Genomic DNA, 18,243 nt, shown 5'->3' with positions numbered 1-18,243 from the left:
TGGGGGCGGAAGGGGGCGGGGCGAAATTTTGAAATACACTTGTAGCAGTGTGATATCACATGAGTCTGGAAACCAAATTTGGTTTCTCTAGCTCTTATAGTCTCTGAGATCCAGGCGCTCATCAAGACGGACGGACGGACAGACGGACGGACATGGCTATATAGACTCGGCTATTGATGCTGATCAAGAATATATATACTTTATGGGGTCGGAAACGTTTCCTTCTCTGCGTTGCACACATCCACTTTTACCACAAATCTAATATACCCATTAACTCTTTTTGAGTACGGGTATAAAAATACGTACAGATGTGTACATAGTACAGATAATAAGTTTGGCAATGCCTCCTTTGCATTGAAAGCATCTGGGGAAAAATGACAATAAACTCGGCAAGGCAATGGAGCAATAAGAGCTTGAGTATCCCCGCATGGCCGTGGTACCACGACTTGGACATATCCATAAACCCACCAGCACCACACAATAACAAAGAATCAGATGCCTGTGTGGGTTAGATGCTCTCCATATGGAAGAGGTTGAACTTTAATGCAAAGTGGAATTAGGGGAAAGGAAAAGAAAATAAATATCAGCCTTCCTCCTGCGTTACTTCGGCAGGGGCAGGTACTGGATCTTCGTCGGGCACGTCCTTCTGTTTCTTCCACATCTTGGCAGCGGCCAGGAGCTTGAGGTTGGGTCGCGCCATTTCGTCCTCGGGGAAAATGTAGTCAAAGACTTCCTCCCAGCCCTCCTCTACGCCATCGTCGGAGACGATCTTCTGTCGCTTCTTGATGCGACGCGGCATCTTTTCGAGCACCTTCTGCAGGCACTGGCCATCGTTGGCATCCCGCTCGAAGTCGCGCCAGGCCTCCAGCAGAAGGACGCGCGACTCCTTGTCGCCCAGCTGGCGGAGCATATCGTTGGCCCGCTCATAGACGCGGCGTGCGAGGCGCACATTGAGCCCGGCATCGGTCCCGTTGTCGCCGTGGTTGAGGCCCATCTCGAACTTGGCAAACGACATCCAGACCTTGACGTGCTGAGTGCGTTCCAGGAGACGCTCGTACAGCTGGCGCGCCAGCTCCGTTTCGCCAAGGGCCACCTCGAAGTCGATGAAGGCCTTCCAAAGCAGCTCCGGCATGTCGAGACGAGGCTGATGAACTGCCAGCTCGAAGATGGCCCTCGCCCGCTCCGTGTCTCCCAGGAGGTTCTCCAGCTCGGCGAATTTCATCCAGGTGACGCAGTTCTCCGGTCCGAATTCGAGGAACTTCTCGTAGAGCAGGCGACAGCGCTCGAATTCTCGCAGCTGGATCTCCAGATCGATGTAGCCCCGGAACAGCTTGTCCCGGGGACACATACCGATGGCGAAGCCGAGCGTCTTGCGGGCCCTCTGCAGCTCCTTGCAACGGATCTCGAATTGGGCGTAGAGCAGCCAGACCTTGCTGAAGGTGAACTGCTTGTGGGGCATTAGGTCGAGGCAGGTCTTGTAGATTTGGCGCGTCCGCTCCGTGTCCTCCGCCTCCAGCTCCTCGTAGAGGGCGTAGTTTATCCAGAGGTAGATGTAGCGACGCCAGTAGTTCTTCTCATTGGCTGGCGGAACGTTGGCGATGGCCCGCTCGTAGGTGTCCCGGATGAGGTCTTTATCGCCATCGGCCTCGATCAGACGTAGGTAATCGAACCAGGCATCGTAATTGGTGGGATTGGCGGCCACCTCCTGCTCGTACTGGTACTTTCGCTTGGAGACGATGACGTCCTCGATGCCGTCGCGGTCACCGTACTTCTTTTCGTGTATCGTGTAGGCCTTGAACAGCTCCTTGGTGCGCTCCTTGGGCAGATGGTCAAGAGCGTACTTGTAGATGATGCGGGCGCGGTCGTGCTCCTTCTGGCCTTCCTCGAAACGCGCGAAAGCGATGAAGAGGCGCTCCTCGATGTACTCGTCACCAAAGAACTCCACAGCCCTCTCGAATACGCGCCGCGACCCATGGATGAAGCCATGCGACTCCTCAAAGCGGGCAAACTTGATCCAGTTCTTGACGTCCGGATGAACATAGACGAATCGCTCGTAGACCTCGCGCGCCCGGTCAATCTCCTTGTAGCGCAGCTCGAAGTTCACGTACGTCTGCCAGGCCTGCTCCTCTGGTTGCCACTCCATCCAGCGTTCGAAGACCTGCCGTGCCCCGGCCACATTCTCCAGCATCTCCTCCATGTAGGTGTACTTGTACCAGTACTGATTCACCCGCGGCATGATGGTCACGGCCCGGTCCCACAGGTTGCGCGCATGGTTCACCTGTTTGTTTTTCATTTCCATCTCGGCGTACTTGAGCCAGATGGTGACGTTGCGGTGCTCGTTGTCCAGGGCGCGCTCCCAGATGGAACGGGCCCGCTGGATCTCCTGCTGCTGCTCCTCCCATTGCGCGTACTTGATCCAGTGGCTGACTACCATGCGGTTCTTGCGCAGATTGTCCTCGAACGTCTTCCGCTTCCTCTGCTGGTAGTCGGCCAATTCGGCTGGATCGGAGATCTTCTGTTTGGGCGGTGGCGGCAGGATCTCCAGGTCACGCTCCTTGGCTTCGCGCAACAGCTGCTCTGCCGTGATCTGCACCTCGGCCGGCGCCTTGTTCTTCACCTACAACCAACAACAAAATGGTGAAATCCACTGCACATATTGGCGCGCGCCGTTGACACTCACCTTGGCCACCTTGGGCATCTTCTGTGGCCGCTCCATGTCCGCCTTTAAATGTGTGTTTCCTAACTTATTTCAACAATTGCACCAATTCGCCAAATAAATGCCACAGACAAAGTAGGGATGAGAACTTGAATGTATATGCTTATCGATATATCGAAAAGTGTATTTTTTCTAATATGTATTTATATTTCGGCAACGATAATATAAGTGTCGATACTTTTGTTCGATACTTAATATTGTAAATTAAGTTTTGTCAGATATTTAATTAATGATCATATTCCTCCGTACTCCAACGGAATCAAGTCGAACTGTCAGATATAAAATCATTATGTGACAAACATGCTGTTTAAGTGATATAAATATATGATAGAGCATATGTGATTCCGCGAACTAGTTCACTGGTTCCCCTAAACTGATAGCCGAACCAGGCCGTGTGGGCGAAATAAATTACGAAAATAACAAAAATAAACGTTGATATTGTTTCCGTAGGAACTTGCAAAACATCCGTTTAATATACCATTTATACAATTGCATGGCTGGACGCCCACTTATAAAAATTTAGGGGAAAACAAAATTAGGCCTCAAATTTTGAATTTATCGGAAAATTCTCCATGAATGACCGTTACGCTTCTCAGACTTCTCCACCAGCCAGTGGTTAGGGTTCATCAGATAATCGCTGAAATGGGTGAAAATTATTGCCGATTTTCTATGGCTGATCACAAAACCCACCGATGCTCGACCAAGGCCTGCTTGGTTTGGGTTCGCAGCGTGTCCAGCGATCCGGCCGAGCCCCCGTACTCCTCCGGAAGCATTTCCCGTGGCACAAAGGCGTACAGCGATTCCATGCTGACTGTATGAAAGCGTATCTGGAACGGAATTTCTTTCGTATTATGCCACGCCAGTGAGAATCTTTGACGAAACGTACCAACTTGAAAACCTCGTCGCTGATGAAGGGCTTTACCACGCTCACGATTCTATCGAGATACGATGGACAGTTGACCATGTGAATGGCCCGTAGACGAACGGGAAAGGCCAGCTGAAGGAACTTTATGTATGCGCGTAGCGTGCTGATGGTTAGGCGCGATATGTGGCGCATGGTGGTCCCCTTCATGTCAAAGATCTGGACCTCGCCTTCGGAGAGGATGCCCGGTCGGGCTGAATCGTCCGGCGTGATGAAGCGACAGTCGGCGACCATGAAGAAGGCGCGCGTATCTTCGGTGTGATGCATCTGTGGAGTAGAGTCTCTCAGTTGTGGTGACGGCAGCGCGAACTGCGCAGATTGTTCACCTTTGTGGCCTCGAACTCCCGGAAGCAGTACAGGGACACCTTGTAGCCATCCGGCGTGAGGCCTGGGAGCGGCAGTATGTCCCTGAAATATATACATACACATATACCATCTATCAATCACCGGCCACTATCGCACATCCTTCCTTCTGCAGCCTTAGTGCTTACGCATAATCAAAGGTTCGCTGGCTGTCGTCGTCCAGTGGATCCCGCTTGATGAACAGATGGGGATGACGGTTGCGCAGGGAATAGTTCACCTCGATTAGCTTCTTGGTCTCCTCAACGTCTCCGTACATGCACTGGTAGAAGCGCCGCAGCAGCAGGGGATCTGTGAACGGTAGCCCAGCATTATTGAGTTTATCCGTCAATGACGTAACGCGAGCTGGGCATCGCAATGTTGATGTTGATGTTGATGGTGCTGCTATGCCTACTAACGACCTCATTAAGACTTATGGACGTGCTGGGTCTGCTAGGTATGGGTGGTGGCCGGTGGGTAGGTCCATCTCCAACCTATGACGCCGTGGGGACTGGCGTGTGTAGCACTTCTCCCATATTGACACTGCATTGGCGGCACTGCCTTGTTTTTACACCTTGGCGCAGCTTTCTCTGCAGGTTTCCTTACCAATCTCTTGCGGCAGCTTCTCATTTTGATGGAACCACTCAACCAGTTCGTTCAGATCGCGTCTCAGCTGTGTACCGTTCTCGCTTTCGGCGCTCATTGCTTCGTTTCGACTTGCTATCGATTGGGGTATCGGTACGGGTATCTGGTATCGATGGCTATCCTGTAGTATCGGTGGTCAGGGTGGCGGGCTCCTCTTCCGTTGGCAGACCGTTGTGTTGCGTTGTGTTATGCTTGGAGCCTGGCGGACAACTGGCGTGGTCTGTGGATTGATTTCCTATACATATCATATCTATTGGAACTGAAATATTGATTGCTGTTACTTCTGTTGCTGTTGCGTAGGCGATTAAACACGTAATTTTTTAATTGCTTTTGTCCGGCATTTGGCCACCGCTTAATAGTGCCTAAATATGACTTGCGCCGCTCCTCCAGCCGGGCCCAGTACAGGCTACGCCAAGTGCAGCTTCTGTTGGAGCTCAATCTGTGCCGAAATCTGCCTAATCGCCTGGTCGTGTTCTGAATATAAATGTCAAGCCGAAACCGAAACCAAATGGAACGGCTGGATATCGATTATTGGAATAATGCGGCTTCGTCATTGTAGTTACCTGTTCTGTATGGTCATCATTGGGCCCGATCTTACACTAAATGAAGGCCATTAGGTCCAAACCGATGTCGCAATTTGACGGCTCATTTGGTGAGTTAATCATCGTGGGGTGGAACATTTAGACGTGAGGAGCAAGGGGAAGTAGGGCGGAGTGACTCGGTTGAACCATCGGAAGTAAGAGATACTCGAGAGCCATGAGCAGCCCGCCAATCGCTGAAGGTTAAGGCGTATCGCAGCGACAAGTGGGGACGATACCGGTATCGATTCATCAGGTTAAAGGCGAACATCAGTGCATTCTGGCTTACAGTCAGTATGTTGGCTGTGGCGAGCCCATAGGCCACCCAGGCAATGGGCGTCAGAAGCGAGATCGTCCAGATGCTGGTAGCCTGCGACGGTGTGTCCCACTTGTAAAGCGTCTTCATCGCATGGCTTACGATGATGGTGGCCAGCACAATGTAGCCCAAGCGGGTCTCAAGCATAGTCGAATCATCCTGCACCGAGTAGCACATCAGCACCGCGATTGTTGCCCCAGCAGCGAGGCACTTTTTTCCAAGAGTATTCTTCTGGCTCAAGGGCACAAACTTGAAGACAAAGGCCATATGAGCAATGTGGAAGATGGTTCCAACGACGTAGACACCCAACATCACGTAGTCCCCGGCGAGGATTGCCAGCCGCAGCTTCAACATTGTGAGTATCAGCGATCCGAGCAGCAGCTCCGGATTACACACCACCGATGAGTGCACACCGTTCAGCACGAAATCCTTCAAGCGGAGGCACAAGTCCACTATGCTCATAATTATGACCGTGTTCTTTAGACTGTCCTGGAGGGGCGCCAATGTGGCGGAGTGGGCCTGGACTCCAGTAGGCCAAATGCCAAGTGCTCTAACGATGAAGTCCATGCTATAGTTATCGTTATCGCTATCGGAGGCAGCCATTGAATAATTTTGCGAAAGGAAATAGAAAGGAAATGTACACGACGAAATTTAGCGAAATAAAAACAGTTACGTTGCGTTGAAGGGTTAAATATGAACTGATTATATTTCACCTAAACACAGAGAGAGAGAGAGGGTATTGTATTTTCAGCGCTCACTTGGATACGAAACAAAGGACCATTTTGTACGAAAAAGAAATATTAGCTAATCATAGCATGCCGCGACATACATGTATGTATGTGTCCGTGGCTCCGAGTGGGTGGCGTGGCTGCGCTCATTGATCACATTTGAATATCACGACATTGACCATTGAACCATCTGCAGAGAGTTGGGTCCTCCTCCTCAAAACCAGGACCAGCGACTTTTGCTCAGCGACGTTACCTTCCAGTAACGCTCATCATTCAGGTAAGCGCTGGCGGAGAGGAGAGGGGAATGAGATGCAGCTAGACGCCTCGGAAGCTTGAAGGGCTCTGCTCTGTGCAGCTTACCTCTTCTCCTTGATGGACTGTATCCCCCCGGCCTTGAGCTCGGCAATGGTGCCAGCCTTCCCCCCATACTCCTCGGGCAACATATCCTTAGGCACTTGCCGGTACAGACTCTCCATGCCCTCGGTGTGGTAATGGATCTGCAATGGGGACAGTCACAGATTATGCATAGTAAATATAGATACTGAGAATAGTAGACTCCATTGGTCGTACCAAATTGCGCACTTCCTCCCGCAGAAAGGGGGACATCATGGAGATGAGGCGATCCAGATACGAGGGGCAGTTGATTACGTGCATGGCCCGCAGTCGCGAGGGGTATGCCTCCTGCAGGAACTTCATGTAGATGCGCAGAACGAAGATCGATATGTAGGCCAGATGCCGGAGCGTGTATCCCTCGATGTCGACTATCTGCACGTCTCCATCCGCAATGTCCGACTCGTCCAGGTCGCGCCCCTCCTCCCCCACCTTTGGCTCTACATCCGGCAGCGTGAAGCGAGCGTCGCTCATCATGAAGAAGATTTTGGTTTCCTCCACGGAGTTGCGCTGCCAATAGATACCAAGAGAGCCATGAGGATATTGATCCATGGATCATTGCAGGTGGAGGTAGAGTACTCGCCGTACCGTGTGTGGATCCATGTCCGCCATGCGGAAGAAGAGCAGCTTGTTCCCCTCTGGCGTCAGGCCCGGAAGTATCAGCAAATCACTGCGAACAAAGCAAATTGGATCGGATTGGTTGATTTCTCTCGTATCTCTCCATCCCCATCACTCCCCATCATCTTCTCCCACTCTGACACACGCAGAGCGGCAGTCGTGTCTAACGATGGTTGGTTTTCCCTTCCGCTTCAGCACTTACGAGACTCGCAAACCCTTGGCCGTCATCTCATCGTCCATGTTGCGGTCGATGAACAGGTGCGCATGCTTGTTCCGCATGCTGTAGTTGAGCTCCACCAGAGGTTTCGTCTTCTCCACGTCGTACTGCACGCACTTTAGGAACCGCAGCATCACAATCGGCTCTGGACCAAATCGAAATTCAAATGAAATTGGGGTAAGTATCTGTATCTGTAGCTTAATGGCAACTTTATAATTTGAGCGGATCAAGAACGTGCCCGAGTATGCGCACGACCTTTGGCGCGAGCATTTATTGCCTGGGGCCCCCCCACCCCTGCCAATGTCTAATGGCTAATGGCGCTGCAAGGTTTAAGTGTGTGTCTGAGTGTGTGGGGCGTATCTATTGGGTTATTGCGCTGCCATTAATTTCTGTGCCTGCACCGTCTAGAGTCTAGACTCTAGACACGCCAATGGCTATCAGTCCGGGCCACTGGCCACTGGTCACTGGTAGCTAATCGGACCGTAACGGACCCACTGCTCGGCGAACCTTACCAATCTTTTCGGGTAGATTCGGATTGCTCTCGAACCAGGCCAGCAGCTCCTGCAGCTTGTCGCTCCAGGCGGAATCGATGCGGCAACTTCTAGCCGTAGCCATGATGTATATACGTCTTTGCTCCGGCGGCAACAATCGCCAACTAAGTACTCGTACTCGTACCCGTAGTCGTACCCGTACCCGTACCCGCAACCAACCCCATTCCCATTCTCGTTCCCGCTCAATTGATTAAGCTAACGAGCCCACACACACACAAACACAAACACACATAAGCACACGCAAACACTGTCCAAACACTAACAACGCTCACTGCGAGCAATCTCTTCGTCACTGACTTTTCACGCTACGATCGGCGAGAGAGCGCGAAAGCGAGAGAGCGAACGACTAGCTACTTGCTCTCATCTCAGGTAAATATAATTGAGTAAAGCTGGCTGTGGCGGGCTGAGTGTCCGTTTTCATTACCGTCTCGATCTGGGGTCTGCGATTCCATGGAATTGGCATCGAAGTCGAAGTCGGAATACACTTGCCGCGAACAACATTTATAGATACTTTATTGGAATACTGTATCAGACATCTATATGCATATAGTATAATATAATACACATCCAAGCATGTATGTACATGTACATTGTACATTTACATATGTATGTATGTATATATATGTAGGTGTATATGTATGTGTGTATATTGTTGTAGAGCGCAGCGACCAGCGACCAGCGACCAGTGGTGGCTTCTGGCTCTCATCGGGTTGGGCTATCACTGCCCGGAGCGGAGCTTTCTAGTTTAACTTGTTTGAGACTTGTGTTTAGTTTATTCACAATAATATTCCCCGTATTCAATATTCAATGTTCAATATGCATGCAGCTGACACCTCTGCTAAGACAAAAAAAATTATTATTATTATTTACTTATGGGTATACTTTTATATATGCACGTGTTTGTGTACATGTATACACCCCCCTCCCTCCCACCCACTCACACACACACTTGCCGATGCATGAAATCGCATTCCAATCTATCAACGGTCGCAAAATGGTTACAAATTCTCAAAATGTTAACATTGTTCTTAGACCTTAGGATTTCACCTTGTTACATCAATAACAGCTGTTGCTACACCACCCAAAAGCTACATATACATACATATTTAGATCTAAATCTGGAAATGGGAATTGGAATCGGGCATGGTATGGGATATGGGATATGGGTTATGGGTAATGCTGATGCTGATGGATAATATTAGTAAGGCCAAAAGATGGCCACGAATCGGTGCTTCCATTATGCACCTGCATGCACATGTCTGTATGTATGTTTGTATGTACATATACCACATGAACAACATCCAAGGGTCGGTCGGCGGCGGATCGGTATACCTATCGTAATCGTAAATACACTTAGAGACTACGTCACGTCAGAGGAATACACTGGGTTTTGGTTTGTGGTACGCGTAGCTGCCATAGTTAGCCAATGCCCTCCTCTCCTCTCGTCTCCTCTCCTGCGGCAGATTACAACTACATAGACATAAGCATAGACATCATATCATATCATATCATATCATTTCATATTACATACATATGTAGTATATCGTATCGTATCGTATTGTATCAGATCGTATTATCTCTTAAACTATTGGCTATATTGGCGGCTTGCTGCAGCAGCTGGAGCATATGCACACATCGCATAGCTATCCACAGCTGGACACCCACCACGGAAGAAACCACACAAAGCTCTCTATTTGATAGATACACGAGTAGTAAGTATGTATGTATGTAGTACAGTACACAAATTTACGGACATGGAACAACATTATTGGCACTGGCAAATGCTACAGTTAAGAATGCACACAGATGGGACAGAATGGATGGGGTGGACACGAATCCCCCCCTTACCCAGTCCAACATTTATATATGTACATGTAATGTATTGTATATACGATCAATCTTAGTGTCTAGTCGTACGAACGAACTCTAACTGGGGACTCAATGGGCGAGAGTCCGTCCTGGATGCAGGGGGGAGCGCGTGCCGAGTGCCCTCCTCGGCTGCTGCCTCTCAGAGCGCCAAGGAAATACTGAAATGTACCCTGACTCTTGTCTCTCTTTCAATACTGATGGGTCTCAACTCGATCAGGTCGGGGGTGGTGGCGGTGGTGGTCCGGTCGGCGCCAGTCCGTCGGACCTGGTTAAGCCGCCCTCACATGGTGTGGGTGCGGGCCACGGTGCCCCGCCGCTGGCGTCGGGACTAGCTGAAGATGCTCCGTCATAAGCTGATGAGCGTGGCCTTGCGCTGGGCCTCCAGACGGATCTCGAGCGTGGCGTAGGGCGGCACGCTGATCACCAGCAGCACCACCAGAGCGATGATCTTCAGCGACTCGCAGAGGAAGCCGTGCCCGGCGAAGGTGATGCCCAGGCCCAGGAAGCGGAGGGCCTGCAGCGGCGCCGACACCTCGGTCACATGGTTCGCATGGTTGAGGGTGACCAGCGAGAGGAGCAGAGTCTCCCACATGCCGTTGCAGGCGCCCCATGAGGCGGCTATTACGTAGAACAGAGCGCTGTCGTCGTTCGACGGCTTCCAGCTGGAGAGCGCGAGCAGCAGGCAGGAGTGGAAGAAGAATCCGGCCACTGAAATGAGAATGAGAAGCAGAAGGAGAAGCAGGCGTGAGCGGGGACGCACTCAAAGACGACACTCGGCTCGGATACCTACAGATCACCACGATGCGCTTGACGTGCCGCAGGAGCATGCTGAGCGTGCAGGAGACGATCAGCTGCATCAGTCCCATGCCAACCATGGCGCCAGCTATCATGCCGATGCCCAGCGAGCAGGAGACGAAGGCTCGCAGGAAGTCGCCCAGCATGTAGGCCTGCTCCGTGCCCACGAAGTAGGCCAGCGGTCCAGCGAAGAGCAGCGTGTCCGTGATGCTGACGTCCCTGCTGAAGCCCGAGCCCCTCTCCTGTCGCGACGCGCCCGTGGAGGCGGCCCCTTGCACCTTGCCCACCACCGCCACCAGCGAAAGCATCAGCGATACCAGGGAGAAGAGCACGTAAAGCCACAGCAGCGACTGGCCACCAGCCCGGGCGCCGCTCTCGATGAACCCCACGTAGATGGAGCGCTGCGCGGAGCTGGATTCGGTCTCGTTGGCCCAATCCGCGGCCAGCGGTGTCTGCACCCTCAGCGGACACATGTCTGCCCCGCAAATCCGCTCGCCGTGCTCATTCCGGTTAAAGAAGTCCCGCAGCTGGGGGGCAGTCGCGGCCGCGGCCACAGTCGCAGTCCCATTGCGCGTGTCCCCCGCTCCGGAGCAACTCCAGTCGCTGCCGTTGCACACGAGCAGCAGCGAGGCCAACAGGGCACCCACGATCAGGCCTAGGTCCTGGGAGGCGCGGAACCAACGGGCCAAGCGTCGCACCTTCTGCTCCCGGTTGCAGAACATCTTGTGCTCCTCGTTCAGCACGTCCACGGCGGCCTGCGCCTGCTGCTCGCAGGCGGCCTGGGAGCAGCTCAGCCTCCCACCGAAGTGGACGATGAGGGCCGCCTTGCAGCCATTGGCGCCGCTGATGGTGAGCCCCAGCAGCAGGTAGGCCGGCAGCAGCGTGTAAATGGAGGCGTAAATGTGCGACAGTACGAAGAGCATCACCGCCAGGTAGTTGGCCGCCAGGAGCGGCGTGTAGCCGTAGCGGCGCATCAGCCAGGCGCTGGGCAGGCACATGCCGGCGGCCAGCAGGAACAGGGTGCTGAGCAGCAGCGACCCGATGTCCGGGCCGATGGGCAGCCACTGCTCGCGGTGGTGCCACACCGCATTGGAGCCCTGCAGGGCCATCATCGGCAGCAGCACGGCGTTCATCAGGCCGTGGGCGATGGCTAGGCAGCTGAACTGGCGCCACACCTTTTGGCGCACGTGGGCCGGCACACGGTGTCGGCAGTTCCGGTTGTTCAGCGTGATCAGCCGCCGTATGGAGGTGGCGCCGATCGAGCTGTTGATCGACTCGCGGCGCCGTGAGGCCGCCAGCGTCGCCTGCACCTGGTACGAGGACACCGGATTGATGCGGTGCGAGCGCGTGGATACCGGCGAGGGAGAGTACGCGGCGAAGTGCGCCTGGAACATAAATGAATAAATAAATCAAGCGTTAAACAAGAGCCATACGGGGCGCGAAGGATTACGCGGCTCAGCGGAGCTTTGCGCCTGACAACGCCCGCTAATCCTCACAAGCTGCTTCCGGCACCCAGTGCAGCCACACACAGCCTGCAGCACACACAGCCTTGGGCTTAGGCCAAGGCCACCCACACCACCCATCCACAGTCCACCCGTCGATATGACTGCGTGTCCACCCACACACACACACACACACCCACACACCCCGGCACTTTAATTACAGTTGACAGAGCCGGCAACATGGGGGACTGGACTGGACTGGACGGGACTGGACTCACTTAATTATTTGTTGTGCAACTGGGGAAAATAATCCGTTTTCATGCTCTGACATTTGCGGGATTTGCCTCTGCCTCCTGCCTCTTGCCTCCTGCATCTGCCTCCTGCTCTGGGTCCGAGTCTGATTCCGAGTCCCACTCACAGTCACAGTCACAGTCCGTCCTCTTTGTTGACATTGAGCACAATTGAAGCAGAAGCAGAAGCTCAATCTGAATCCGATTCCGACTGTGACGCGTGCAACGCGGGGGCGGTCACACCACACTCAATACCCATTACCCGGAGAGCACTGATTCTATTAATAAATGACGAGTGCCAGCAGGGAGGCGGACAGACCACACCACACCATCCACTCACCTCCATCATCTGGTCATCCCAAACGTTCTGGGCTCCACCCGAGCTGCGGGTACGCAGCACCCGATGCCTGGTGGTTAGCGAGTGGCGATGCTGATGCAGATGCTGATGCTGGTGTTGATGCTGGTGCTGATGCGGAGGGACGTGCTGGTGGTGCGAGTGCGTTGTAATCCTCTTCGTGGTCAGCCCCAGCATGGCAAAGCCGCTGAACGTGCTGGTCGTTGTGGTTGCCGTCGTTGTTGTCGCCGTGCTGCAGGCCATGGCCTCCGATTTCGCGGCAGCAGCTCCATTGGCGATGGGCAGATCTCCGTTCCCAGTTCCGGCGGTCGAAAGACTCAGCGAGCCGCCGCCAACTCCCAATCCGGCCATGACGTAGGCATTGTACGAAGATTGCTGCAGGAAAAAGGAAATAAGTAAATGGATAAATACAAGACATAGTGGGATAAAGATTCCATAAATGAGTAACGATCGACAAGGATCGATTTTCAAGCTATCGATAGTCAACGAACGATTAACGGTATGGACTCACCTTGCGCTGCTGGGCGAATGCGGAGAGACGCTCACGCTCCCTGCTGGTGTCCCTGGCCCGCTGCTCCAGCAGCAGTTCGTACTCCCTACGCTTCTCACGCTTGCGCTCGGCCGCCTCCAGCTCGTGCAGATTCGGCAGGCTGCCCATCGCGGCCGATCGCTGTGATTTCGTCGCCTTCTCTTAATGTTATCGGTCTGTGGCGTGACTTCGCTTCAATTTTATGCAAATCCGATTCGGAATCAGAGAGAGAAAGTGAGTGAGCGGGAGTGCGGGAGCGGGAGTCGGACTGACTGTTAGTTCCAATGCAGCTCAGGATGAATCACTGGCGTCCGAACGTGCCGGAAACGGCTCGTGAGGCGGTGCTGGCATGTCCCCATGCAATGCGAAGCTGTCTCGCTGGCTGAATGCTGCTCGTCACCTTCACTGTCACTGTCGGTGTCGGTGTCGCTTTTTTCGTATTCGTCCCCGTTGTGGTGTGCGTGGTCATGGCTGCCGCTGCCACTGCCACTGCCGCTGCTCACACAGCACAAGCATCCTAATCCTCTGCTCTGCGTTTTTGTCTGTGTGCGGTGCGATGCGATGCGCTGATTTAATTACTTTTTGCGCTGCATTGGCATTGGCGGCGGGTTCATTGCCCGCCTCAAGATTTCTCTTGACTATTTCTGGTGCTGCGCGAACACGAAATTCAGCCCAATCATTCGATACTTATCCCTGGGAATGAAATATCGAGAGTAAATGGATGATTTTTGGAAGGATCTCGCACCCCCAATACCCGCATACGTCTCCCATACATACTCCCATACATATATGTATATGACCTCTTTTCCCCACTTGTACATATGTACATGCACACATCATATCATCAGGTATGTCCCCCCGTTTTGAGTTATCTACACATGTGCACACCGCCCACGCATGCATTCAGTGTACACCGATACACCCATACATGGACACACACACCATTCATACATGTACACTGTACACAAACACAGTCACAGACAGAGACAACATGACAGGCGAAATTAGTTATTCTTGACCTCAAGGTTTCTGGACCTGGACCTGTACCTGGAGCTGGACCCACTCCGGGCACCCACTGTGAGCATATTTTGAGCTAATAATCATCTCATAAGAAGTCTTAGTTCTTTTTTATCGTCCTGAGCTAGCACCCGTTATCTACGTCCCTCCCAGAGGCGCAGGGCCCATGGCCTACGGCCCACCCAGCGCCCTCAATTGTGGCGCAGTTGCGATTCTATGCCACACGCCCTTGGGGGGGCGGCGCGGCCCAGGGCTCGCCCCAGCCCAGAGGTACAGGTGAAGGAAGGCCACAAAAGGAACAACAACAAATGTAAAATTGTACGTAAAATTTTAAATAAATAAAGAATATGAATATTTAAAGGAAGAACAACCTTCCTCCGAGCTCTGCTCTGCTCCCATGCATGCATATCTAGGGTACGTGGTACGTACGTATAGGGTATTATGTACATGTAGTAGCTCCATATGTACATATGTATATAGGTACATATATGTATATAGTAGAGACCTTCTCGATATTGGTTGAAGTTCACTTTTCAGGGCCGCCGCTGGCACATCTGCACTTGAGCTCTAGGTTCTGGGTTTCGGGTTCTCGCTGAGCTGGGCTGGGCCCTGTTGCCGCACTTCACTGGGGGCTCACTTTGTGGGTCAGCGAAATTGTTTATAAGCCCCCCACTGCACCACACAAGCAACAAAAAGAACAAGAAGAACCTCAATAGCCGAAAAACCGAGGGTCATTCCACTCAGATTCAGATTCAGTTCCGTTCAACACAGACACAAGCACAAACAGAACAGAACAGCACAGCACAGAAGAGGGCAGGGACAGGACGGGACAAAACTCTTTGGTCTCCTTGGTGGTGCCGCGCTCTCAGCCTCACGCAAACTACTCCAAGAATATACTGAACACGGGAAATTAATGCTGCTGCTGCTTCTGCTTCTGCTGCTGCTGCTCCTGTTAGCGGCTGTCATCTCGTGCCTTTCGTTGGCATCGCCTTCCTTCGCACTGACATGCGCACAACTGATTGATGCTGGGCACCACCCACCACCCTCTCAGCCTTAAATATTTGCACGAAGCGAATTGAAGCGAAGCCCCAGCCCCAGCCCACGCCTCACAATCACCCACTGAATACAGGTGGTGGGCTGGGGGGTATGAGTGGAAAGCCCCCTCTAAGCAGTTGTCCGTCTGTTGATTTAATTTTATTTAAAACTATCTGCAAATTGGCTAACAAACACGTGCATACAATAATGGGATAACTTGAACATTTAGATTAGATCGATCGACCGACTGTGGCGGCGGCACTGCCAAACACAGATTATAATATGTATGTAGGTATGTGTATGTAACGCGGGGGGTTGGGGGAATACGGTAACACGAGATGCGGTATAACAGCTATCGAAATGCAGTTGTCATGATTTTCAGACGTTTGTCTTTGGGGTACACAGTGGATAATCCAAGTAATAGCAGAGTAACTATCTATGTATGTGTGTATGTATGTATGTATCTACACACACATACACACACACACACAAGGTAGTGATGATCCAAAATTTTGAGCTTTACAACGACGTTTTGAGCGGGTGGAAGGGGGAGGGTGTGGGGCCCTTATGGGCTAGTCCTAGTCCCGCCGAGGAGCCTCCGCTACCGGGTAGCCAAAGTTGAGATGCAGGTTACACCAGCGCTGATGCTTGCCGCCCAGCGCCGACTCGGCCTGCCGCACCGCCTCCAGGAAGGGATGCGTTCCATAGTCAAACTTGTCCAGTTGTGACTGCAGCTGTGACTCGTTGGCCGCCGTCGCATGGTCGGTCGCAAGGTGGCAGTGGCCGTCAGTCAGCCCCATTTGCAGGCGAACGCAATGCTCCACGATGAACTTGAGCGCGGCACGGCGGTGCAGCTCAAAACAGTCGCGCGGTCCGTACAGAGCCCGCTGCTCCATGCACAGGCGCATGTCGTAGGCAGCCACGTTGCAGCAGTATAGGAAGGAGCGCAACCGCTGGCCACTGACAGCGCTGCGGTTCATGTTGGGCAGCATCAGTTGGATCAGGGCCTCGGTATTCGGCTCGCAGTGCAGTCCGTACTCGGCTAGAAGCTCGAGGAGACTGGACAGCTGCGGCTGGGACTCTTCGCTGGGCATGAAGAAGCAGAGCTCGTAGGCGCGACCGAGCAGCACCTGGCGATAATGATAGCAGCTGTAGTCGCTGATATGCTTGCGCAGGAACTTATCCGTTCGCATCAGCTCCGACTGGAGCAGGCAGGGGCCGCTCCGCAACACCCAGTGGCGATGGGACCAGGCGTGATAGTTGCTGGCACACCGATCGGCGGACCGCTCGCAGATGCTGATTTCGTTGGGCCAGTCAATTGCATCGGCGCCTGCAAATCAAATCGATTAGGAAACCTTCTCAGCTGACTCTCCGAGTGTTGAATGCACTTACTTTGGAACGAGTAGAGCCAGCGGCGGTAGGCGAACGCCTCGTTCGACTTTGGCTTGACGGAGAGGACGAGGGCCGAGAACTGCAGCTCCTTGTTTATGCTGAGCCGGTTCTTTTGCACCAGCTGGCGGCGGATGTGCCAGAATGTGGTCACGTCCGGATTGATGAGCAGCGCCACATTTATATACTTAGCCAGGGCATCGCTTTGCTGCTGCTGCTGGAGCGTGCGCAGCTGCTGCTGCGACGTCTGTCGGCGGTGCGATATGAGGGTACGGTGGGCGTGGTCATAGACATGCTGGGCGCACCACGACTCCAGGCCCAGATTGTGCTCCACATGCACCACTGGCGACTTGTTGCAGTTCGTCTCCTTCGGTATTATCTCGAACGACGCCCTACGACGCAATTGCAATGAGTGATAATTGAGTGAGGGGCGTAAGGGGCGTAAGGGGCGTAAGGGGCCGCTCGGATGCACCCGAGGGCCGAGAATTTTGAACTTACAGATCGGCGTCCTTGAGGAAGACTGCGTTTATATCGCGAATGATCTTCTCGCAGAGCACTCTCTTCTCATTGTTAAGGTCGACATCCATGTCGTCCTCCATTGCACTAGCGCTGTGGGGGCTCTTTTCCTCTGGCTTTCTCAGTGCTCTTGTCCAGCTTCCTGGCTGCTTCCGTTTGGTCTTGTTGATCGCTGTCGTTTGATTCGAATGTAGAAGCACATTGATTGCTTTCAATTAACATTCGGCTGCTCAATTCCCTGAGGCCTGGCCTAGAGGGGCTCCGGCTTCGGTTAATTAAAGAATCCAGCCTTGGACGAGAGGCGAGGCTATTACGGAGGCCCCACTAGCAGAGCCATCACAACAAATAAATTTCAATTAAAAACGAATTTATTATTCCTATTCTAATAGGCAGCCGGGTGCGGAATGAGAACGGAATCGGGTACGAGATCAGAAACGGTACCGGCCACAAGCCGATTTCGCAAAGATTAGCCCAAAACAAACTGTGCTTCCGCTCGTGCAACTCTGGTCTGTATTATTGTCACACCACGCACTTGGCGCACAATTGCTCTCTGGCCAGTCCCAGTCCCAGTCACAAATTGAAGCAGATCCAAATACCAATTAGGAATGTTTAGGGGAGCGACCATATGATGTGGGGACCACTGTCACTGTTGTTGTCGTTTCGTTGCAGTGGGTGTGAGTGGTGTGAGATTTGTTGTTGCTAACATGTGTTTGGCCAGCTATCGATGTACCGCCTATCGGTATGCTACTGCAATCGACTCTCAGAGTGTGACCAGAGAGGAGGGTCAAACCGATACGACATTATATTGATATGTTATTCAAATTCCCAAAAACTCGCAAAGAAACTATGCACAGCTATGTATGTATCCAATTTAAGCTATAACTTTACCCTTACAAAATGATTGTAATCGCCATGAAGAAGTGCAACACACAAACAGCTCGTTGGATTCCGTTCCCTCTCTATGTCCCACACCTTGCCACTTTCTT

The 18,243-nt window shown here is 52.6% G+C and overlaps 5 protein-coding genes across 9 annotated transcripts; all 5 read right to left on the bottom strand.

Moving 5' to 3' along the window:
- Positions 1-508: 508 nt before the first annotated feature.
- Positions 509-2,808, bottom strand: LOC111071822 (protein crooked neck). The gene is made up of 2 exons (XM_022363339.2): positions 2,681-2,808; positions 509-2,617 (listed from the first exon to the last, which is right to left on the bottom strand). The coding sequence occupies exons 1-2, from the start codon at positions 2,714-2,716 to the stop codon at positions 584-586; spliced, it is 2,070 nt and encodes a 689-aa protein (XP_022219031.1). The 5' UTR covers positions 2,717-2,808; the 3' UTR covers positions 509-583.
- A 346-nt stretch (positions 2,809-3,154) lies between these two features.
- On the bottom strand, positions 3,155-6,132 carry LOC111071824 (alpha-tocopherol transfer protein-like). 5 transcript variants are annotated; one of them, XM_022363343.1, is made up of 8 exons: positions 5,186-5,279; positions 4,904-5,096; positions 4,584-4,842; positions 4,130-4,289; positions 3,965-4,046; positions 3,603-3,905; positions 3,407-3,543; positions 3,155-3,353 (listed from the first exon to the last, which is right to left on the bottom strand). In XM_022363343.1, exons 3-8 carry the CDS (start codon positions 4,678-4,680, stop codon positions 3,272-3,274), a joined length of 861 nt encoding a protein of 286 aa, XP_022219035.1. In that variant the 5' UTR covers positions 4,681-4,842; positions 4,904-5,096; positions 5,186-5,279; the 3' UTR covers positions 3,155-3,271. The 5 variants fall into 5 exon arrangements, 4 of the variants coding, with proteins under 4 accessions (XP_022219035.1, XP_022219036.1, XP_022219034.1 ...); XM_022363344.1 differs by having other exon boundaries at positions 4,584-5,139; XM_022363342.2 differs by lacking the exons at positions 4,904-5,096; positions 5,186-5,279 and having other exon boundaries at positions 4,130-4,676.
- Positions 6,133-6,196: 64 nt separating this feature from the next.
- On the bottom strand, positions 6,197-8,135 carry LOC111071823 (alpha-tocopherol transfer protein-like). The gene is made up of 6 exons (XM_022363340.2): positions 7,982-8,135; positions 7,455-7,614; positions 7,223-7,304; positions 6,815-7,144; positions 6,605-6,741; positions 6,197-6,528 (listed from the first exon to the last, which is right to left on the bottom strand). Exons 1-6 carry the CDS (start codon positions 8,082-8,084, stop codon positions 6,459-6,461), a joined length of 882 nt encoding a protein of 293 aa, XP_022219032.2. The 5' UTR covers positions 8,085-8,135; the 3' UTR covers positions 6,197-6,458.
- Positions 8,136-9,578: 1,443 nt separating this feature from the next.
- LOC111071820 (protein unc-93 homolog A) lies at positions 9,579-13,787 on the bottom strand. The gene is made up of 4 exons (XM_022363336.2): positions 13,283-13,787; positions 12,757-13,146; positions 10,680-12,069; positions 9,579-10,597 (listed from the first exon to the last, which is right to left on the bottom strand). The coding sequence occupies exons 1-4, from the start codon at positions 13,427-13,429 to the stop codon at positions 10,236-10,238; spliced, it is 2,289 nt and encodes a 762-aa protein (XP_022219028.1). The 5' UTR covers positions 13,430-13,787; the 3' UTR covers positions 9,579-10,235.
- Positions 13,788-15,910: 2,123 nt separating this feature from the next.
- LOC111071828 (protein prenyltransferase alpha subunit repeat-containing protein 1) lies at positions 15,911-17,946 on the bottom strand. The gene is made up of 3 exons (XM_022363351.2): positions 17,240-17,946; positions 16,745-17,133; positions 15,911-16,682 (listed from the first exon to the last, which is right to left on the bottom strand). The coding sequence occupies exons 1-3, from the start codon at positions 17,338-17,340 to the stop codon at positions 15,931-15,933; spliced, it is 1,242 nt and encodes a 413-aa protein (XP_022219043.2). The 5' UTR covers positions 17,341-17,946; the 3' UTR covers positions 15,911-15,930.
- Between the last annotated feature and the right edge of the window lie 297 nt (positions 17,947-18,243).

Source organism: Drosophila obscura, unplaced genomic scaffold (genome assembly GCF_018151105.1).
Source record: "Drosophila obscura isolate BZ-5 IFL unplaced genomic scaffold, ASM1815110v1 contig_96, whole genome shotgun sequence".
NCBI lineage: Eukaryota > Metazoa > Arthropoda > Insecta > Diptera > Drosophilidae > Drosophila > Drosophila obscura.
This window is presented reverse-complemented; position numbering and strand designations above follow the sequence as displayed.